The sequence below is a fragment of the Acartia tonsa genome, chromosome 14 (genome assembly GCF_053477335.1).
Source record: "Acartia tonsa isolate MP-2025a chromosome 14, ASM5347733v1, whole genome shotgun sequence".
Taxonomy (NCBI): Eukaryota; Metazoa; Arthropoda; class Copepoda; order Calanoida; family Acartiidae; genus Acartia; species Acartia tonsa.
Genome location: NC_137273.1, coordinates 3,656,547 through 3,681,528, shown reverse-complemented (window position 1 = coordinate 3,681,528; position 24,982 = coordinate 3,656,547). Strand labels below are relative to the sequence as shown.

Genomic DNA, 24,982 nt, shown 5'->3' with positions numbered 1-24,982 from the left:
GAATATTAATTTAGTATTAGAACTTAATAATCAAAATATCAATTAATAAATTAATATTTATTGAAAATTGCGTAAATACAGGACACTTTCAAGGACATACTTAATACTTATATTTTAAGGACTTGATTATAGAAATGCTTCGCTTATGATACTGTACCTTATTTAGTGAGAAACATTTTTCCTAAAAAGAGATGAATAGGATAGTAAGACAATTATAACGGGCAAAAACGCACACCCAAATTTTAGAAAAGCTTCGCTCAAACAGATACACAGAATTATTAAAAAATCTGTATAGCTATACAACGCATCCAAAAAAGTTTAAGAAGTTAACCTTATTAGATAAAAACCTGAAAATTTTTTTTGCAAGAAAATTGCATAAATTCGCAACCTTTTTTAGAACCACTACATAACTCGAGTTTTAAAACTTTTTATATAAAATCCTTTTTACAAAAAAATATCAATAATTACTTAAAATTAAACCTGAAAGAAAAAAAATCTCATTACACGTGTTAATTTGCATGTTTTAGGTCTTTTTTTGAGGAAAGTATAACTTCCACATTTTTGACAATAATTATATTTTTTTAACATTTCAAAGTAAAATATAATAAAACTTAAACGATTTTTCTTGAATTATCAGTTGAAAATTTCATCAAACATGCAATTTAAGTGATGAAAATTTAATAAAATCATTTTTTGAATGTTTAGAATTACCAATTTTCTACATTTCAAACAAAATGTTAACAAAATTTAAAAACATTTTAACATATAACTTCAAAAATCAATAACATTTTATAAAAAGATGTTTCAAAAAATAAATCATTAAAAGGTATTAAAATGCATTTCAAATTACTTAAAATTAAAACGAGAACATCTTTTTACAATGTATTCTGTGTAATAGAGTTTAAATGACATGATTAGTGAATGAAATATTTCCTAAACTCATTAAGCCTTTTTGTGACTATATTAAAAATAATTTATTTTGTTTTATAGTGTTTTTTTATTCAAATATTTGACAAAATTTTCCCTACGTCAATAAAATAAAGTCAGTTTTTTACTGTTTCCAGGTTTTTCTTTATAATTGTAACAATTAAATATAATCTCATTATCTTTTATTTGAATTATCATACACATTAAAATGTAAAGTATAAGCTAGAATAGCACTTTTTTAACGAATATTTTAATGACATTATATCAAAATAATTCCTCTTAAATATCACACAACATATGATTGGGAAGTATAGCAATTTCTTGGAGGTATAATATTTACAAAAATACCATTAATTCTGTTTTTATCAGAAGTTGAAAAAATTGAACAATGGTTGGCTGTCTAGATATTGAGTACACTAAGACTACGGCTCTGTTCTATTGAAATAACGTTGCAAAAAGAGGGGTTCTGAAAGTAATCTACCTAATTATTTTTAAAGAACCAACAAGTACTGTCAGTATCTTTTTTCTTGTAATCTAGCAGACAATCAAATCATAACACAATTTTCATGATAAAATATTCAGGTTTCTACTTCACATTTTAAAAAATATACTGATCAATAAAATGTTCAAAATTTTACTTTGTACTAATTGAAAAAATATGTTGTAATTCTTATTTTAAAGTTACATTTTTATCCCTGACAAAATCATAGACGACTTTTAAAGGCATCTTATCTAAACTTTTTGAAGAAAAACTTAAAAACGTTAATTAAGTATTAAAACTATTTTCTTCGATTTTTCTGAAGTTATTATCGCATTCTATGGGTTTTTTATTATCATTTACTTATATCGAAAGTGCCAAACATTGTACCCTAACTTATTCATTTAATAAAAAACCAAGCGTGATATAGTTAACGTTTTGCTTTTATAGATATTGTCATCCTAATATTTATTATATTTTACTAGCGGTTGCCTCCCTAACTTCTAGGAGAGTATGGGGTAGGCCATGTAAATATCCTAAAACCATCCAAACATTTATAAAGCTTTCCTGAAAGTACAACCAATTCGACCCAATATTTTCTGAGATCTTAAACTTCAGACAATAAAACTTACTTCTCTAAATAATAGGATAAGTCATTGCACATTTGTCTGTATAAATAGTTTAAGCTACGCTTTTATGAATGTTGTCATCCTGGTATAGATTTAAACCTAAATAACTACGGCTCATATACATAACTTTGAAAACCTATTTACCAATGCCAAAACTAATACAAGAAATATACACAAATTATAAATTTAATTATTTATTTTCAATATTCAACCATTAAAATTATACAGAATTAATATCACAGAAGTTTAATTGAGATCAATTTTAAAACAAAATAAAAACAATAAAAATTATTTACAAATTGTTAAAACAATTAGGAAAATGTATTGTAATAATTTTGTTGGTAATAATACGGCGGGTAATTTGAATAGTTGGTGGCGGCGCTGAAATTATTCCAATACGCCGAATTATATGTCGCCGTTGACAATTTACTATCACTAGCTCCCGTTAGTCCATACTTTTGCTCGCCAATAACGCCACTTGTGAGGCCAGCATACTTTGAATCAAAGCTAGCGGCGGTTGAGCCCGCTGAAAATCCGCCATTCATCATTTTTAATGAGAAACTATCCAGGCCAATAGCCGTGGGGTCAACATTATGCATCACCATCCCTTTCATTTGCTTCCGTTTTCGTGTTTGTAAATTTTCTTTTTTCAGCGAGATTGGCCGCGGCTGGTTGTGCACTTTTTGGTAGAGGCCGCAGGCATTACACACCACCTTGCCGTCCGGCGTACGCCGCCATAACGTGGTAGTTGTTGTAGAACAATTGTGGCAGCTGACACCTTCACGTTTTGATGTAGTAACCCGTGTGTTTTTAGGCTTTACTAGCGGCCGGGAGGTGCCGTTCATTTTATGGTATAGGCCACAAGCATTGCACAGATAATTACCGGCTGGATCCCGCCGCCATAACGGCGTGTTGGAAACTCCACAGTTAACGCACTGCCGGTTGTCTTTGGTTGGTTCTGGTAGACTGCTGCAGTTCGCCAGCGATTGGGACGATTCTGTGAGGCTGCTAGAAGTCGGCGGGAAGTAGAAATATGGGGAAGAAACGGCAGAAACCGCCGCAGCAGGTTTGTGCTGAGTTAGAGTTGGCATTGGCGGTATTGAGCTGTTCATGGATTGTTGTGATGGCGTAGAAATGGCGGGAGATGGTGGTGTGGGGGGCGGGTAAAATTCACGCATCACGTCATAGTTGCGTGGCGGGGTTTGAGTGTAACTTGGTGATAATTTGGAAGCGTGGACTAAGCCGCCAATGGCGGTATTCTGTTCTTGTTTGATGTACAGGTGGCTGACTTCGGCGGGGTTATAATCATCGCTGCTGCTGGCGATGGATTTGTCAGGTGACGGCGTCTGAGACAACAAAGCCTCAGCACTAAAGCTGCCCACTGCTGCCGGCGGAAAAGTTGGGGTTATGGGTGTGTCCGGTAACATTCCACCGGCAGTCAATGATCCACTGTTAACCGGCGGATAATATGGCCGCATGTTTGTTGAGCTGTCATTTTTTGTATAACTGCCAAAGAAGAAGTTTTGGGCAGCTTTGTAGGCAGATTCTGGGTTGGGATTCGAACCTGATAACTCATGGCTTTCTCTAAAATCAGCCATTTTTTGTAATCACTTTATAGAAGCTTATCAGAAAATGTTTATATGTAAAGGATGCTTCTATGAGAAAAATCGTCTTAAAACTGACTATTTCTAATTATTGAAAACTAGGATATGGTTCCTAAATTATCAATGGTTCATCTCAAGGCCTCTGATTGGTGCAATTATTTTAGCAAAGTTTCCCATTGGCTGAATATAAGCCCCCTTATTGTGCACTACTACTACAACGCCACAACCCCCTGTGAAAAGTCGCGCATTTACGAGCCCCCTGTGTCTTCCCCACCCCCACATTTACATTTTAGTGTTATACCCCCTCCTCCTCTAGTCCTAAGTGATCGCAGGGGGAGGGGAATAGTGGGAGGAGGATAGGGACGTAAATCAGATTAAGAAATAGAAAGCAAGAAAGAGGTAGAGAGAGACAGACAGAAAAAAGAGAGATGAAAAGGCATCGAGAGAAAGAGAGGGAGAGAGAGAGAGAGAGAGAGAGAGAGAGAGAGAGAGAGAGAGAGAGGGAGATAGATAGAGAGAGAGAGACAGTACCTCAAGTACCCCTAGAGGCGTCTAGGGGCGTAGCCGCTAGTACTATATAATCTACCAAAGCCTTTTTTTTCTTTAACTTTCTTTATATTTGATTTATAAATAATTAGCAGAGGGGCAGAGAGGGGCTAAAAAAATATAGTCAAATCATCAGACAACTTGAATATGAAAATTAACCAGCCTAAAACCATCCCAGGAGCTTGTGAAGCTTATCTAAAATAGAGAACCCTTTCGCTTTAATAGTTATTAAGATCTTAAACATCAGACAAAAAAAACTCACTACCTTTTATGATAAGATTGTATAATTGACTAAATACTTTTACTTTTTTTCTTTTACTTTAAATGAAATACTGATCTATTATTTTTTTATGGAAAATGTTATTGGCTGAATAACTAACAGATATAAATGGCCTTGTTAATTTTTTATTTTTGTAAAGCCATCCCTTTTCATGCAGTTAAAATCTGATAAGAATCATTTTTCCGTTTGTTTTACATTTTTTTCCTGTTATATAAACTTTTTATGTGAAATAAGGATGATAATATCTACAATTTAATACAATGGCTATTTGTGTATGTTTCTTTCAGTTAAGATCTCGTAAACGCCTGTATCTACAGTACAAAATTCTCTTGAAAGCTTATTATTTTTGAAAAACACTTAAAGATGTCCCTAAAAGCCATACGAACGGACGGACGGATAATAGTTATTTCTCGCATCGTATTATAAATGGCTTTCCGCGGATATAGAATGTACAATCTTATAATTGTACATTTTTATATTCGTAGAAAGCTGGATATAATACGATGCTAGACATAGTTTTTTCGTATGGATGAGAACCGGTTCCTATCCACCGGATTCGAATGAATACGAAAAAACAATTTCATATTTTATGTATGTTGTAGACATAAACCACAAAGACGTCCAATGCGGGGGGGGGAGGAAAGGGGCACCCCCAAAATTTTAAAGTTTAAAATTCATCCCCCTCCAAAAAAAAGAGAAAAAATAAAAGCTTGGACGCGCTTGCTTATATGATATAAAGATTACCCGCCCAAAATTTTGAATTTGAATTTTTAAAATTGAAAAAGCTTGAACGTCCTTGCAGAACCACCTACTTTTTTTTCTATTTTATGAGGGAGGAAAGGGAAATTTGGCTGTTAGCCACACCAGTACCCAAAGTTTTATAACAACTTTATTTTATTTGTTGGACACTCTACTAAATTTTGATTGTTTAGTTCAATACAAGTAGCGTCTAAACGTTTCAACCAATAATTTTAATATACATGATGGGTAAACTTATTCATTATCATTGGGGATGTTTATAATTTTATCGTCCATTGTCTTATCCCTCCAGATCCTTGCATTTTTATGAACTTACAAAAGTTAAGTTCCTATTTAATTTCTTAATTTCTCCTCCTACTTTTGAAGTTTTATATGGTACTAGACCAAAGAATTAAGATTGACCAGCCATAGCTGTTTTGTTTATTTTTTTGTCATTTTTTCTCACTATCGTTCTCTTTTTCTATCTCTCTAAGTCTCTAATTTTCACTACATATACTATATATCTTTTACTAGCGGCTACGCCCCTAGAGGCCTCTAGGGCCACTTGAGGAGGGGAGAGTCAAATTTGATAACCCAATTTCTTATTTTAGATTTTAAAAGAAAAAGTAAAAAAATAAATTTTTGGGGTGGCGAAAAAAAAAATTTCAGGGGGGTACTTGTACCCCCCCCCCCCCCTAATTTTTAATTTTAATTAAAAAAATAAAAATAAAAATTTTTTGGGGCGGGGGATTTTTCATTTTTTGGGGGGGTTGGGGGTGTCCCACCCCCCAAGAAAATAGTTAAAAACCTTCCCGGGACATATGAGAAGCTACCCATTTAAGGAGAACCCGATCGGTTCAGCGGTTAGTGAGATCCCTCGCTACAAACAAACAGACACACAGACAAACAGACAGACATCGTTCTACTATGTATTATAGATTAAATTTTTTATATATTTTTTCTCTCTTACTGTCCACTCCTTTTTTCTTTCTTTCTCTCTCTCTCTAACTCTCCAACTCTCTAACTCTCTCTCTTACATTCTTACATTATCTCTCACTTTCTTTGTCTTTTTATTCTCTCTTTATCAGTATCACTCCATTTCTCTCTCTCTTTTCTATCTTTTTTATGAATATATATCTATCTATCTCATCCGATTAAGTTTTATTGCAAAATTATTTTACTTTTTTACCATATTTGAATTTTACCATCTTTGATTTTCTAATAAACTCTATAATTTCCTAAATATATATCTTATTCCTCAGACGACACAAATTTGCTCATTCTTGTACCTCTAAACGTCTTTAATCCATTTGTCATGCGTCCCCTCATACAGAGACGGTCAATCAGACTGTCTGACGGACAGACGGACGGAAAGTAGCTACTTATAAATTTAGTCTGACTTAAGCAAAGATGATTACTACTTTAAGAGTTAGAATCAATTCATTAAACTTTATTAAAATTGTAAAAAGTGACTTTTTTGAGTCCATTTATGTTGGCGTAAAATTTAATTTAAGTATAAAATAACTGACCATCAACATGCTGTTGATATGACTGATATTTACATAGATATTCTAACCTACAAGTCAGAAAAGGAAAATTTGAACTGTTGAATTGTACTGTTATGGCACCCAAAGTTTAATTAAAATATTATCTCATTTTGTAGCTTGATAAAATATTGATTGCTTGTTTGAGTTTCAAAAGTAATAGTGTCCAAATATTTCAACCAATGATTATTATAATATACTAAATGGGTAATGTATTTATCATTCTTGGGGATGTATCAATTACTCGTCTATTGTCTTATCCTTTAAGATTCCTGCCTGCAAGTACTGCAAGAAACCTATAACAGTATTTTGTTTTAAATATTGGCTTACGTGTGGATATTTTTGTTAATTAATGCCAACAATCAAGTTTAATAGGGAAAGAAAAATACATTTCACCCTTCAAAAGTCATTTTTTATAATACTACGAAATATGATAAAAATTAGCCATGAGCTATGAGCGGTCAAACTATTCCCTCTACCGCAGGGAGTACCTCTACCGTCACCCCTTTCCCCTTTTCTAGACTACCAATACTTTCCTTCCCTTTTTTTTGTGCAAATGCTTCAGAAAGATTGTGTTCCTCCTCTTACAACGTTAAGAGGCGCCTATACGATCTAAATCTTTTAGGGAAGGAGAGTGATACGTATTCTAAATACAAAAGATAAAAGATTCTCATGAATTAGTCAAAATTAGTTAATCTCGTTTATGAAGTTTTTTTCAATTTGTTTTAAATCGACGTATTATTAACCTGGAAGTTGCACCAGATTTTCATGTACTCTGGTAAAGTAATGCAAGCAGCTGGCTAAAATAACAATAACCTCTATCCAGCCCATTTTCAATATCCCCTTCTCTCCTACTGGATAAATGAACTGACCAATAGATGAGACCCATATTACCAAGCTAAATTGATAAAAATTTTCTGTCAATATATCCACATATATTCTATATCCATTTTGTTTTACCTAATTTTGTCAATATCTGTGTAAAAGGTGCCCAAATTTCAGACAGATTTTTAGCTTATTTTGAATAGAGATGTAACTTTAGTCTACATATGACATTTAAAGAGCGAAGCTACTCTATAGACAAACGTTTTATCTGCCAAAACTCTTCTTGCTACATTAATCTTTTTTTCTTTCTATCTATCTCTTTCTTTCTTTCGCTATCTTTTTTTCTTTCTATATATTTTTTTCCACCCCAATCTTTTATCTTTCTCATCTTCTTAAAAAAGGCATTATACATTAGATCTTTTCATGAAAATACCCTTTCTCGAATTTCATTCTTCTGCTAACCTAAAAAGTTACTTTAGGGGCCTAGAAATACATGTACAAAATTTCAGCTCTTTATCTCTACTGGCGACCTAGCGCCAGGCATGTAAAATATCAACAGATAACGGTAGCACGGCGGTTTTAACAATATCTCAGTAATGTGCAGGTTTTAAGCTCTTCTGCATATTCCAATTTAAACACATAAGGCCAAAGATATTATATCCAAAAAATCTTTTGTCAAAGTCTACTCTACACCTAGCGCCAGTCAGTTTTCTAAAATCATGCATTTTATACCTGTGAAAATTGAAATCGCCAGCGCTAGGTGTAGAGTAGACTTTGACAAAAGATTTTTGGGATATCATATCTTTGGCCTTATGTGTTTAAGTTGAAATATGCAGAACACCTAAATTCACCTTCCAAGCCATTCTCTTAGCATTTTAATTTTTTTTATGAAATAACGGGATTTCAAAACTGCCATTTGAAAAGGCCTAAAAAATATCTTTTTTTGTCCCTTTTTTCACTGTTTATAGTTACAACTTATTAAGATATTATTGTCAGTTAAAAAAAAATTGGCGCTTCCAGCACCAAAACCGGCAAAAACAGGCAGTTAAACTTCTGTACCCCTACTTAACCCCCTAACAGACCCCCCCTCTATCTCGGCTCCTGTTACAGATAGAGACGTAAAACTTTTTTCTGGTGGTTCATGTGTATTTTTAGAGAAAATTACTTTTTCTAGTCATAGCAGTCAGACCGCTCCTTATCCGCTTTTTAGCGGCCAGCCGCTAAATATTAAAACTACTGTAGAGCAGCCAATTTTAAAGCTAAGAATACAAAATTTTATGATGAACTATTATTTTTTATAACAAAAAAATACCTTTTCTGACCATTGCCGAAAAACGACAAATAACGAAAACCACCAATTTTGGTGGTAAAACGGCAGTTGGCAGAGCTAAATAATATTTTTATCTGTTTATAGTTACAACTAAGAAAGATATTATTCTCAGTTAAAAAAAATTGGCGCTTCCAGCCCCAAAACCGGCAAAAACAGGCAGTTAAACTTCTGTACCCCTACTTAACCCCCTAACAGACCCCCCCTCTATCTCGGCTCCTGTTACAGATAGAGACGTAAAACTTATTTCTGTTGGTTCATGTGTATTTTTAGAGAAAATTACTTTTTCTAGTCATAGCGGTCAGACCGCTCCTTATCCGCTTTTTAGCGGCCAGCCGCTAAATATTTAAACAGCTGTAGAGGGGCCAATTTTAAAGCTAAGAAAACCAAATTTTATGGCGAACTATTATTTTTTTTAACAAAAAATACCTTTTCTGACCATCGCCAAAAAATAAAAAATAACGGAAACCGCCAATTTCGGCGGATAAACAGTTGGCGGCGCTAGTTTTATCTGTTTATGATCACTAAAAAAGACTATGTACAAAAATTGGCTGGTCTAGAGCTGTTTTAAAATTCCGCAACTGGCAGCTTAAAAACAGCAAAACTACAGGTAGGAAATAAAAAATCAGGATCAGGGAAAGAAAACAAAGTCATTCCTTAATTAGGAAAGGTCACATTCCTAGGAAGGACATAAGTAGCTTCCCTTATGTGAGAATTTGTTAGATGAAGGGCATAACTTGTCTCCCTTAACAAAGATTTTGCAAGATTGAGGACATAAGTAGCCTCCCTTCACCACACAAAACCTAGCTTTTTGGTCGTTCACATAGCAAAATCTTGCATAAAATAGTTTATCTCTCCTTCACATAGCAAATTCTTGCAAAACATAGCAAATTCTTGCAAAACATGGCATTTCTGTCCTTCACATAGCAAATTCTTGCAAAACATAGCAAATTCTTGCAAAACATAGCAAATTCTTGCAAAACATAGCAAATTCTTGCAAAACATAGCATTTCTGTCCTTTACATAGCAAATTCTTGCAAAACATAGCATTTCTGTCCTTTACATAGCAAATTCTTGCAAAACATAGCAAATTCTTGCAAAACATAGCAAATTCTTGCAAAACACAGCAAATTCTTGCAAAACATAGCAAATTCTTGCAAAACATAGCAAATTCTTGCAAATATAGCAAATTCTTGCAAAACATAGCATTTCTGTCCTTCACATAGCAAATTCTTGCAAAACATAGCAGATTTCTGCAAAACACACATATAGGGGTCCCAAACTCAAAAACGGAGTGTCAGCGCTCTCTGACCACCCGTTTTTGAGATACAGGCACCTGGTGTCCTTGGTACTCACGGTTAGATTTGGGAAATGGTTCAAATCATTAAAAAAAATTTGGACTTAATAATTTTGATCAAAAAAAATTTTAAGGATTCGAACCATTTCCCAAATCTAACCGTGGGTACCAAGAATTTGCTTTGTTTTGCAAGAATTTGCTATGTTTTGCAAGAATTTGCTATGTGAAGGACAGAAATGCTATGCTTTGCAAGAATTTGCTATGTTTTGCAGTTTTGCAAGAATTTGCTATGTGAAGGACAGAACTGCTATTTTTTGCAAGAATTTGCTATGTTTTGCAAGAATTTGCTATGTTTTGTATAGTGGCATACAACATTTCAGTAAGCCAGTGAGGAAAGCTGCTACTTATAGAGATGCTACACATTTTAAAACGCGTATAACAATGAATAAAATCTGTCAAAAAACTGATTGATATCATCTAAAATGCTAAGCTGTTGTTCAAGGAATATTTTTAGTTGGTTGAAAATATTTAGCTTCCATTACTTTTTAAAAACCTCTACTATCAGACGCATGACCGTTTTAGTGGAAGTCTTTTTGGTCTGTGCGTTAAGATCGTGCTAGCCACATTGAGTTCTCCATTTCAAGAAGGCTTTATATGTCCTGGATAGGTTTTAGTCTATTTTATAATAAAATATGCACCCTGAAGGCAATGAGCAAAACCATAATAATCCTTATACATAAAAAGCAGTGTCTGTATGTACTAAAGAATCTTATTATCCACTTAACTGATATTGTTCTCTTATTCAGTAAAGCTTCTCATAGGTCCTGGAAAGGTTTATAACTATCCCTCAAAGAGAAATCACTCCTAGAAAGATGTCCCCACTAAAAAATTACCTACACCTCCATTATACAAGATCATCATATATATTTATAACATGGTTTTCCGCGGATAGGAGAATCGAAAAATTACAGGATTTATTTCCAACCTATTTGTATGTAGTCCTACAACCCATTAATCGTTTGAAATATCATACTTGATATCTATTTATGAGCAAAGCTGCTCTAGATTTACCTACAATAGAAAAGTTTGTACATATAAATCTTATTATATAAAGTAGTAAGTTTTTTTGTATGTTTGGCTGTTTAGATTTAAATGACCAATACATCGATTGTTTTCTATGTTAGAATGAAGCCTTATATGGCTTTCGTTATGATTTTAGACTATAATGTTCTAATTTTGGTTTTGATAGCCTCTAGATGCTAGTTAATGACCATCAAATTAACTGAAAATATTTCAGATTGTATTTATGAGCGTTTATTAAAACTTGTAAACAACTGGACTTAACGTTCTACAAGTGGCTCAAAATAGTCTATTATTGGTACATTACAGGTTTTATGCTGTTTATTAAAGTTTGGTTACAATCGGACGTATTCGCCCTTGTTTTATTTTATCATAGTTTTAACATCAAGTTCAGTGTTAGGTTTCTAGTTCCCACAATTAGCTCAACAATTTTGCAGGCATAATAGATTTATTATTACATGGATCGTACACCAGAATTTTATGTTTTATAAAAAAAAGTGAACTCTGTAGCAGGATAAAATAACTATCCCCCCATCCCCCTTCCTACTGGACCAATAAATGCGAGGGGATATTGCAACCTAAATTGACGACAATTTTTCTCATGTCATAATATCCACGTATATTGTACATTCATTGCAGGCATTTAGATTTCAAAACAAGGACGTGGAAATGATAAGCTTAACATAAACTTAGGGAGAGATATCTAGTTTGATTTACATCCACAAAATGATGAAAAACTTATTCCTTTGTATATTTAAATAATTAGTTAACAAGTTTGGAAAATGCTAGTTTGAATCAACCAATCAAGATTTGATATGAGAGCATTTTCATAAAACTTTAGACACCAGTGTTGTTTACAGTCCAAAGTCCCCTCCTCTCCTCCCCTGGCATTTAGGTTAAAACTTAATTGTGATATTTACCTTCGATTATTGTGAAAATTTAAGCCTGATTTGGTTACTAAACGACGACTTTTCAATTGTTCCAACTTTTTTATTAAGATAGGTTGGGTGACAAAAGTATGTAAGATCATATCTTGTAAAGTAAAGATTTTTTGGGCGTTAATATCTAACTAACCAATGAACCGATTGAGTTCTCCATTTCAGAGAAGCTTCACATTTATCCTTTGATGTTTAATGTTATTTTACTGCTATCCTTTCTATAAATGCTAGGGGCGCAACATAGTAAATAGTTATAATGTCATTAGTTAATCAACTTTATAGCAAAATATATTAATGGTTTTTAAAAATATGTCACCTTTACGTCCACTTTATATTAAAGCCATGTATTGCAGCACAAGAGTTCTATAACGTCTGGTCCTTTTGGTTAATACTTTTCAGAGAACTCTCATATACCTTCTATGATGGTTTTAGGCTATTTTCTTGTCCCTCCAAATAGGCCCCTTGATGCTAGGGGCACTAGTTACTAGTTTCATATATGTAGAACTAGAGTTGGCTCAATATAACTATATCGCTATTGGCTAGTTTTCTATAAGTACATATCTATTTATCTATTTCTCAATAAATCCATTTTCCTCCCCCGCTATTACTATCTAAAAGAAAGAAGTACATATTTATTAATTTAAATGATTTTAAAAATATTTTTTCAATTATATTTTTTTCACATTACCATCACCAAAGGGTTAATATAATTAAAATTTTAGTTTTAATATTTTAACACAAAGGAAGTGTCGCCACAATCGAATTCTTTTAAAATACAGTTTTCTTAGATTTACTCTATTATGAACGTATATTTTTTATTTATGAAAAAAGGATTAAATACTTCAATGTAATTCAAATATCTATATGAAGTGAAAAAACTTAATTCATTCCATAAACAAATAGAATAAAGGTCTTATCGCTTTGGTCAATGAGAGTTTAATGAGGATTATTGGAGCACTATGAGTTTTAAACACTTTACCATTGGAAGACTCGAGCTCATTTATAGACGTTTGTTTCCTATATAGATCTGTCATGGATCTTGATGCAATAAAGCAGGCCGTTTTGTAAATGTTAAAAATTGGAAGATTTCATTAAATTAAAGTAATCGCAAATATACTTAGTAAATAATGTTGTAGAATATAAAAATTAATGAAACGGAAAAGCTATTTATTTTACTTTATTTGACCCTTTTTATTTTATTTATCCATTTTATCCATTGTTTTGTTATGGGTATTACATATTATCAGGGATCTTAAGGGATAAGACAATGACCGATAAATTGATGTAAATCCCCAAAATTCCTACTTATATACATAAAAATCATTAGTAAAAAAGCATAAATCAATCAATGTTTTTCAATAAACGTGTTTGGGAACCAGTATAATTTACAGTCTATTGTTCTATCTCTTCTTTGGAAGTATAAAACTTTACTGTTATTCTTTTTTGTTATCTAACACCCCCCATCCTTTATTTTGGGAAAGGTTTTATCTTAAAGAAGCATGTTGAATTGGCTCTGTGAATTTACTTCCGCTAAGGTATAACATTCTCTGTGAAGTCTTCAGAAAAAAAAATCCAACAAACATACCAACGGACATATGAAATTATAGAGTAGCTTCGCGCCTAAAATGTTATGAGTAATTGCATGCTATTGTAATGATATACTATTTTGAAAAGTGATATTAAGCGGATGTCAAAGCACACTTGAATTGGTCTATAAAAGGGTTGTTGACTTTATTTATTTGTAAAGGTATTTTTTAGTATATAAATATATCCTCAAGGACGTTTATGTTTCATAGCACCAAAGCATTTCATATTGTAGTCCAATTTTAAACTACTGAGATCATTTAAAGACATTGATTTTTACAAATGAAGTATTCATTTAAACAGGGACATAAAGGGATAAGACAATGGATGATAAAGTCAAGATTTGTTTAGAGTCCCCAAAGTTTTGAGGCCAACGAATGAGAAAAATTGTCCTGAAAACTTTGGGGACCATACATTTATACCATGACTTCCCTATTTTATTTTATTTAAGCATTTACTTAGATCTTGTTAGACAACTAAACCCCGAACAAACATATTATGCAAATCTGAATTTTTAAAATAGCAGCTTTATTATTCATTTAGGATGATTTTTCAATAAATATGAAATGTAGATGCCTCTTTTGGTTACAAAATTCCACTGTTATTTTTTGATTAATCAGCACCAATAAAGCACAAGATCTCAAAAACAGCATTTGGGGGTAATACTGGTGAACAAATATATTATGCAAATCCAAAACAAAGCAACAAAAAAAAGGTTTTTTGGCACTTTTCTCCTCTTTTAAAGATTGATTATGATAAAATAATATTTTTTAAAGGGATTTATGCATTAATTATTATGAAATATAGTATAAGGTAGAAATTAATGATTTTTCTAAATAAGAAATGATTGAAAAAAATAAATTCGATCCCTATCACTTTTGAGGACAGCTGCTGACCCCCAGTCTTATGGATGAACCTAAATACATGTTAAAGATAAAAATTACCCTGAAAATTATACAAAAATGTTTTTTTATGTGTTAAAAAAATTCATTTTAAAATCTTGATTTTGAGGATGATGACCTTTCAGATGCTCCTGTTGGTGGTGATGGTGAGCCAAATGTTATCTAAGTACATGTCCATTAAAACAACTTGTCTATTAACCTATGTACCATTTTTTGTAGTCATAGCAGCCTCCAATGGAGCCTTCCGACAAGAAATATAACCATCTTCTAAAAACTACAGTATTCACCTTATGAATTGAAGTAAATAAAATTGCAATTCTTTTCTTTTTTAATAATGCTGGGTTGGAGGATGCTATAACTACAAAAATTGGATCATAGTTTAATATATAAGTTGTCATCATGGACATGCACTTTGATAACATTTGGCTCACCATCACCACCAATAGGGGCATCTGAAAGGTCATCATCCTCAAAATCAAGATTTTTACATAGATTTTTTCAACACACCAAAAAACATTTTTGTATAATTTTCAGGGTAATTTTTATCTTTAACATGTATTTAGGTTCATCCATAAGACTGGGGGTCAGCAGCTGTCCTCTAAAGTGATATGGATCGAATTTATTTTTTTCATACATTTATTATTTAGAAAAATCATTAATTTCTACCTTATACTATATTTCATAACTAGCGGCTTCGCCCCTAGCCTCTAGGGGCTTTTCCCCAAGAGGTTTGATCAACTTAATTTTTCGTATTTTAGATTTAAAAAGAAAAAGTAAAAAAAAAAATTTTTTTTTTTTGGGGGGGGGGGGTTGGGGGTGTCCCACCCCCCAAGAAAATAGCTTAAAACCATCACAGGACCAGTACTCAGAAGGTATATTCCCTGAAGAGTAGAGCCCAATCGGTTCAGTGGTTACTGAGATCTTAAGCTTCAGACGGACAGACAGACGGACAGACGGACAGACGGACAGACAGACGGACAGACATCGTTCTACTTTGTATTATAGATAATTAATGCATAAATCCCTTAAAAAAATATTATTTTATCATAATCAATCTTTAAAAGAGGAGAAAAGTGCCAAAAAACCTTTTTTTGTTGCTTTGTTTTGGATTTGCATAATATATTTGTTCACCAGTATTACCCCCAAATGCTGTTTTTGAGATCTTGTGCTTTATTGGTGCTGACTAATTAAAAAATAACAGTGAAATTTTGTAACCAAAAGAGACATCTACATTTCATATTTATTGTAAAATCATCCTAAATGAATAATAAAGCTGCTATTTTGAAAATTCAGTATTGCATAATATGTTTGTTCGGGGTTTATATTTTCTTCTTTTGCAGTTAGATTTTAAAAGACATTTTGACGTTCAAAGTTAAACAATAAGAAGCTGAGATTTAATATTTAATGTATGTAAAAGTAAGAGAGAAAGAAAGAGATAGATAGATAGATAGAGAGAGATAGAGAGAGAGAGAGAGAGAGAGAGAGAGAGAGAGAGAGAGAGAGAGAGAGAGAGAGAGAGAGAGAGAGAGAGAGAGAGAGAGAGAGAGAGAGAGAGAGAGAGAGAAAGACAAAGAGAGACAGAGAGAGATAGAGAGAGAGAGAGAAAGAGAGAAAGAGAGAGAGACAAAAAGAAATATATAGTAAAACTGAAATGGTCATTTCTCTCTCTGACTGTCTGATTTTATCTCTACTCTATCTTAGATATGAAGACCTCAAAAGGCGGGCATAACTTCGACTCTGCCGTTTTCAGCTTTATCGTTTGTTCTGGAAAGATTATGTGGAGTAACTACAATACTTTGATTTTATAAATATTTTTTTAAAGAGTTAAAAAACAAAAAAGTTTATCCCAGACAATTCCCAATCCTAAGTGTGTAATATATGATGAGGTATTAACAATGCTTACTTAATAGAGGGTTCAATTAGATTTAAGACATTTTTTACCCTTCCGGTGAAATAATGTTAAAAAACTAAAAGAGTTAGTCGCCGACTATTACTAAGCATATTAAGTGTGCCCTATATGCTGAGGCATGGGAACAATTCTTACTATTTATATGGTTTTGCTGCAATACAACTAAAATATATTTAAAGTAATGGGATGTATGTTTTTAAATTTATGAGTCTTATGAGCTTAAGCATGAAGAAGGAGATATCAGGTTTTTTTTACTCTGGTCCCCAAACTTTTATGACAATGTTTTCTTATTCATTGACTTAACAATTTTTGGGCCTTTTTAAATTTTAATACGTATATAAGACTAAATGTTTGAACTATTAATTGTAAACTAAATAAGGGTTATTTTTGTTTATTGGGGATTTACATCAATTTATCGGTCATTGTCTTGTCCCTTTAATTTCCCTTAAAGTCTACTTTTTTGGCGACAACGTAGAAATACCAACTTTTAGTATCTTTGGACTATAATGTATAATGCATAGCAAACAAGTCATCAACTAAAGCCAGGTACAAATATTCTGAAGACAATTAACAAGTACGGACACGTCTTAGAGTAGCGATGCTGTTTAAAATTATAAGTGAAATGTACTGTCGACCATTTCGATAGTAATTAAAGAAAAATCTGAAAGTTCAAAAGAAAAAAAAGTACAGTCTACAAAATATTCTTGTCCGAACTTTTCGAACCCGGTATTAGTGTCTTAGAAATTATCTTAGTGACGTCAAAAAAATAGGATGTGTCGATACTACTAGGATTTTTAAGAATTGTTAATATAGGCCTGAAATCAAGATTTTTTGTGCTTTTAAAAAATATTAAAAATATTTCTAAAAATTCTACATTATTTTTGCTCACTTTTAAAAAACAAAATCAACTTTTTTTTATTTTTTTTTATAAAATTATCTTTCAAAATTGAAATAAGATCTATCAGCTGATATTGTACTTCTTACATAACTCAAGAGTTGACTTACAATGTGTAAATATTTTATAGATTATTTAGCAAAATAATAAAAAACCTATATGTAATTTCGTGATTAATAATTGGCTTAATCTTACATTAAACATTGAATGATTTTAAATAATTTTCAAATATTTGCTTTTATAATTATACTTATTGTATAAACACCTCATAAGTTAGCGCAAAATGCTATATATTTTATCACATATGAGCTATTTTTTAAGCCAGCTTTTTAGTCAAAATTTCAAACCAATAACAATTAAATCAAAAGATATTAGGTTAAAACTATATATAAACGAGAGTAAAGAAATAAGATATTGCTATCAACAACAACAAAAAAGGGTTTTGTCTAGTTTTTGGTAAAAATAACGCATATTTATCATTTTAAATTAAAGCTATCTTTTCAAGATTACATCTATAAATTCGTCTGTATTTTATAACTTATACATGTTACCATGTAAAATTAATTGATTTTCCATAATAATTTTATTTCTATATTAAATTTAGAGACAGCTAATTTTTCTTTAAATATAATGAGATGTTTATCAGAAATTTTTAATTAAGCATAATAATGTATATATAAAAAAGACAATTACGAATAAAAACAAAACAATCAATTATTAGATTATTTATATCAATAAATTTAACGGAATTTGAACGTAATTGTTAAAAAAGCTAGCTTAAACAGTTTTGCCATTAAAAAATAACCTTCTTTATGAATGGTACATTCTAACAAGGGTAATGATATCCAGTAGAGCAACATATTTAACAAATATGTCTTTAAATAATCAGTCTATTTAACAAATATCTTTTTAAAATGCATAAGTTATATTACCTCTCACAAGATTGTTTAGTCCTTTGACACTGTACATAATTATTATTTGATTGATCTATCCTTAATTTTTATTCATATTCAATTTTATTGTTTGTATATAAATATTTAATACCTGTATTATAATACGGTTATTATTTTTTTTGCTATGTTTTTATAAAATAAATATCTAAGCAAATGTTACCAATTCTTATAATTATCTGGAATTGAAAAGAATTACTTTCATTCGGTTGCTAAAAAGAGGAGAAAAAGAAATGTATTGAGTCAGATAGAAGCCTTAACCTGTACAGCTTTACATTTATTTCATAGATAAATTGAAATTGAAATTAGATAAAATTATTAATTGATTTTAGATTATTAAACAAGACATGTTAGAATTATCCTATCAATTTCAAACTCTTCATGATGATTCCTATGACAGTTAGGTATAATTTAGAAAGCAACTCTATCATTGTTAACAGAAAGTCAGTACGTCCATTTAAAACATGCTTTGTGTGTTTTTTGGCTGCTATTGAAGAAAGACAACTGAAATTTTAAGTGAAAAGGTCTTTTAAGAGGTGTTTTAATGTATTTTTTTTTACAGTAGATTTTGATGGATTATTTTAGGTTAGGTTAGGTGATTGCCCTGCAGGGTTAGGAAAATGGCCCCGCATGGATAGAGCCCCCCCCCCCCCCGCAGTGGCTAGAAATAGGATAAAATCTACTGTGAAAATACCAAGAAACGTCCCTTAAGAGGCATTGTCATGAAAGGGACTATACCCAAGATATATGTGCATCTACTTAACGACTTCCAAAATTTGAGGGTGCCCTCAAGTAATGACCCCTTCCCCCCCCCCTGCATCTACTCTATACATTATTTTGTCTGTCTGACTGTCGGTCATGCTTAAAAAACCTTATTGTTGGAGAAATGTTATTTTCACGACTGCTTTTTTAGATAGCCAGCTGTAAGTTTTAGTCAAGATACCTTATATTTATACAGATCTGCTCCATATATTTATTGTCTGTCTGTCTGACAGATATACTTAAAAGGACAATTTAGTTTTAAAAGAAAAAAATTTAAAAAATGTTGGTGGTTTTTTTTCTAAGCGCGTGAGGGTGCAGGTACCCTATCCTAAAATAGTTAAAAACCTTCCCATGACCTATGACCTATGTCCCTGCAAAGGAGAAGCATATTAGTTAGGAAGATCCTTCCATATAAATAGACACACACACACAAACATTCTTTTACTTTGATATAAGGATTAGCATTTTGTTACTGTATCCTATTACTAGCGGCTATGCCTTAGAGGCCTCTTGGGGCACTTGAGGAGGAGAGAGTCCAATTTAATAAACCAATTTATTTTTCTAGATTTTAAAAGAAAAAGACAAACAAAGAGACAGACAAACAGACATCCTGTTACTTTATTATATCCTATTATATAAATTAGTAAGCTAAGCTTTTTTTGACTGTAGCAACGGATCTTGTTAACCGCTGAACCTAAAGGGTTCTTCTTTACAGTGAAGCTTATTATAGGTATAGAAAAGTTTATAACTATTTAGGAAGAGGGCTCTCCACTCTCCAAAAAAAATAACACCTAGAAAAAAAGTACCATCTCCGCAATTTTACTTCTTTGTTTTAAAACTTAAATTGAAAATTGGAAGAATGAACTTTCCCCCTTACCACCCTAAAAGCTTCTAGTGATGTTACTGCTAGTGATAATATATTATAGTTTATATCAACATAATATGCGGATTTTAAGAAAAATTTAATCAAATATGCGGACTTTTTTCAACCTTTTTTTGACAACATTTATTGGACATATTAGAATTATACTATTGATTTCAAATTTTGCACGGAAGTATGTCCTTTTACTGTATGCTATACTTACGCAATTTTGCAACAAATTTATGTGCAATTTCATTTAGACTTCAAAATTAATATTCTGCTTATTAAGTTCTGACACTCTAGCTATTGTGCGTTTGTTCTACCTTCTGATTTTTGTGCTTCGTTTTTATGGATGTTGTCATCCTTGTCTAGAAAATACAAATTAATTAATCTATGGTAGAAAGTACAGAGAGTATAAATTATTTCCTACATTTTCTTTATCAATTATCAATTATCAATCACCTCTATTATCCATCTCTTTTTTAGGGGTTACCTTTCCCACCTCCCCTCTAATCCCTCGTTTTTAGTTACGTCACTAAGATAATTTCTAAGACACTAATACCGGGTTCGAACTTTTCCCCATAATAATATTTTGCTATCTTGTTGGTTACAATTGTTTATATGTTGAAGGGTTATACCATCTTAGCATTACAGACAGAAGTACAGACACGCACAATTCTATGGTAGCTTAGCTTCTAATAATAATTTGTATGTTTATCATATTCTAACCGTGGTCAGTTTTTGCTTAATAAACTAAAATATATGTTCCCTATTGTTCGCAAAATTGAATCATTTTACTCTCTGTCTTCTAAGTAGCGCAGCTACTCTATATCTGTTTATTCTTGAAAATCTGTATTTTTTATAAATTCAAATAAAATTAAAGATAAAGATAGATATCTGAAAAACTCAAAAACATGGACACTCATGTCGTAACTGGTCAAAGTGTCTCAAAAATCAGCCGATTGACGTCATCAAAATGAGGGAGATGAAAGGAGTAGTGGGGAAGACAACCTCTAAAAAAGAGATGGATAATCCCTCATTGTAATGACGTCACATGGCTGGTTTACAAACAGGGCTCATCAGCCGCACCTTTGAAGCTGCGGCTGGGAGGGGCATAGAGTTGCTGAAGCTGAGCGCACCTGAGTTACGATGGCAGTGGCTACGAATTACATGAATTTATAAATGTTTGCTGCAGAAGGATAGTTTACATTTACCATTAAGATAAATCCGTGTCTGAGGGTGGCTTCATTGTGCTGTTTCTGTAGGCTGGGCGGCTGAAAACGGCTAAATCTGCAGCTGCAGATGTTGTTGCCGAGCCTTGTAAACAAATGTTAACTTGTTAAGAAATTATCATTTCGTTTTGTAATTTACTGTTTGTGCGTGGATAGTTAGTAACCGAGTCAAAGTCACTTGTACAGACGGTCATACTGACAAACCAAAGATACTAAGTAGCTACTCTTCTAAAAAGAATGTTTTCTTATCAAACCATTTTATCAATTAGGATGTTCGTTTCACTTTTTGCTTCAAACAAGAATATCGATATTTATAGAGGCGAACAAAATGAATTTAAACAAAAAAGCTATTTATCCTTTTTATAGCATGGAAAAGACATACTTTAACAGATTTCCTGACATATTATTTTTAACTAGCGGCTACGCCCCTAGAGGCCTCTAGTGGCACTTTAAATGTTTTTGTTTGTTAAAGTTAATTTTTATGTACGATACCACCTTATTTGACGTTGAAGTCTCCCAGATTTTAAGAAAATTTTCAATTTTTTTGTCATTTCTTTTGGGAGGGTGGTAGTACCCTCCCCCAAAATAGTTATAAACCTTCCCGGGACTTATGAGAAGCTACCCTGTTAAGAAGAACCCGATCGGTTCAGCGGTTAGCGAGATCCTTCGGTACAGACACACACACAGATACACACACAGACATCCTGTTACTTTAGTATAAGGATTTGAATATATAATTCCGATACTAACGTCGATATTTCACCAACATAATCTTCTAAAATTCGTTTTACATAATGATAATGAGAACTTCAATCAAGAGTTAATTTTTTTGTTCAAGGATCTTGAGAGATAAGATAATGGACTATAAATTGATGTAAATGGCTAAGGTTGATAAAAAAAACATACGCTTTATGTTGATTAAAATAATTGGTTAAAAGAGTGAACACTGCAGTGTCAGGTAAAAATAATAATTCAAGAAAGAAATGTGTCAAACTCAAAAGTTTTGAAATTTAAAGAGTCTTCTGCTATTTTCGGACCAACCATAACATTAGAATAGTTTTGCGTCTAAAATTAAAAGAAATATTCCAAGTGATTTAAATAAAAGGTTTGAGAGCATTTTAGAATATCCAGTAGCGAGATAATGGATGGCTATTCATGAAAATAAATTAAACAAGGATGACAAATGATCATAAAAGAGAAACTAAAAGATAAACAAATAAGAGAAATAAAGTAGTGGTGCATTTGATTTTACAAGTTAAACAAAATCAACCATATTGGCCATCTGTTGTAAAACTACATCATAAGTACAAGATAATACATATGCCAATTATATCGTACCAAAACGTACGTGGAATCACTAGGTAAAAACCAAACAGCGAGATAATTGTATTATCATATTGTCAATTATATGTCTCATTCCCTTCCTCTTAGGATAGATCTATGATAGTAGATTAAGATAGATTAATAGATGTGTAGATAGATATTTAGATAAATAGATGGATGGTATTTAAGTGGTTTGAGATGTTTAACATATATTCATTCATTTCAAATAAACAAGGACGATCACGTGAGCAGCTACATAGCCCTTGAAAGGTTAAACTATTAATTGGAACTTTTACTTATGGAAGGACGTAGAAACAAAAGTTATCGAATTGGTTAAGAAACAGAAAATAGATTGTACGGAAATTCGTTGCAAAACAAGGATGACAACATCAATAAAAAACGAAGCTTAACAAAACAGAAAGTCATACAAACTTACATTTGCTAATCTTTTTTTGCAGAAATCACCATGGCAAGTTTGAAATCGATAGGGTAAAATTAACATATTTAATTAGTGAATAGAAATAAGGGGTGTAGTTTTTTTTTCTTTGCAACCGGCGGGGCTGCCCAGTAGCCAATACAACCTAACATAAATACCCTAGCCTGATTTAAAGTAATAAACAAACAAACGAAAAACTACCTCCTCCTCTTTTAACTTAATTTAAATTTATCTCAAAATAAGAGAGTATAAGTGCTCAAAAGGGTATTTTGAATGAAAGCGCCAATATTTTATATTATCATTAGAGTTCAATAATCAGCCAATAACGTTGGAAATATTAACACAGCCAAGTCGCTACAAAAGAGCAAAAAGCTAGCAAACGACTGAAACCAGTTAGTTATCTGTGTTATACATCTATACTTATACATTTATTATATTAATTATCAGTAAAGTCGGTGTTAACAACCAAACCCAAAAGTGAGTAGGTCCAACAAAAAGGCAGAGATAGATCTTTGTCAATTAAAATTGGGTGTTTCATCTGATACACATCTTTTTAGTGGCTTCACTCAGGAGCACAGTGACTCTATAGTTTCATCTGATACACATCTTTTTAGTGGCTTCACTCAGGAGCGCAGTGACTCTATAGTTTCATCTGATACACATCTTTTTAGTGGCTTCACTCAGGAGCGCAGTGACTCTATAGTTTCATCTGATACACATCTTTTTAGTGGCTTCACTCAGGAGCACAGTGACTCTATAGTTTCATCTGATACACATCTTTTTAGTGGCTTCACTCAGGAGCGCAGTGACTCTATAGTTTTATCTGATACACATCTTTTTAGTGGCTTCACTCAGGAGTGCAGTGACTCTATAGTTTCATCTGATACACATCTTTTTAGTGGCTTCACTTAGGAGCGCAGTGACTCTATAGTTTCATGATACACATCTTTTTAGTGGCTTCACTCAGGAGCGCAGTGACTTTATAGTTCCATGATACACATCTTTTTAGTGGCTTCACTCAGGAGCGCAGTGACTCTATAGTTTCATGATACACATCTTTTTAGTGGCTTCACTCAGGAGCGCAGTGACTCTATAGTTTCATCTGATACACATCTTTTTAGTGGCTTCACTCAGGAGCACAGTGACTCTATAGTTTCATCTGATACACATCTTTTTAGTGGCTTCACTCAGGAGCGCAGTGACTCTATAGTGTCATCTGATACACATCATTCTAGTGGCTTCACTCAGGAGCGCAGTGACTCTATAGTTCCATGATACACATCTTTTTAGTGGCTTCACTCAGGAGCGCAGTGACTCTATAGTTTCATCTGATACACATCATTCTAGTGGCTTCACTCAGGAGCACAGCTACTCTATAGTTTTATCTGATACACATCTTTTTAGTGGCTTCACTCAGGAGCACAGTGACTCTATAGTTTTCTGATACACATCTTTTTAGTGGCTTCACTCAGGAGCACAGTGACTCTATAGTTTCATCTGATACACATCTTTTTAGTGGCTTCACTCAGGAGTGCAGTGACTCTATAGTATCATCTGATACACATCTTTTTAGTGGCTTTACTCAGGAGTGCAGTGACTCTATAGTTCCATGATACACATCTTTTAAGTGGCTTTATACAGGAGCACAACTACTCTATAATTTAATGATACACATCTTTTAGTGACTCTAGAACAGGCTGACGCGGTCCCTTTCGATTGGGACCACCACGGTGAAATATGCTATGGGACCGCGTGGGGCAAGCGTCAGCGAATGGGGCAAGCGTCACAGAAAAGAAAGAGGATAAAATGCCACAGAATGGAAAAAAAACAGTTACAGGCATAGGCATCAGCATAGGCCTAGTCAAAACCCAAGCCAGCCTGTATCAGTGCAAAAACAGGGTCTAGTCAAAATTT

The 24,982-nt window shown here is 32.6% G+C and overlaps 1 protein-coding gene across 1 annotated transcript; it reads right to left on the bottom strand.

Annotated features, from left to right (window-relative positions):
- Positions 1 to 2,215: 2,215 nt before the first annotated feature.
- On the bottom strand, positions 2,216 to 3,718 carry LOC145305295 (uncharacterized). Its single transcript, XM_080146903.1, has one exon. It carries the CDS (start codon positions 3,630 to 3,632, stop codon positions 2,346 to 2,348), a length of 1,287 nt encoding a protein of 428 aa, XP_080003029.1. The 5' UTR covers positions 3,633 to 3,718; the 3' UTR covers positions 2,216 to 2,345.
- Between the last annotated feature and the right edge of the window lie 21,264 nt (positions 3,719 to 24,982).

Coding starts and splice junctions, on each gene's coding strand:
- LOC145305295 (XM_080146903.1), bottom strand. CDS start 3,632: ATGGCTGATTTTAGAGAAAGCCATGAGTTATCAGGTTCGAATCCCAAC.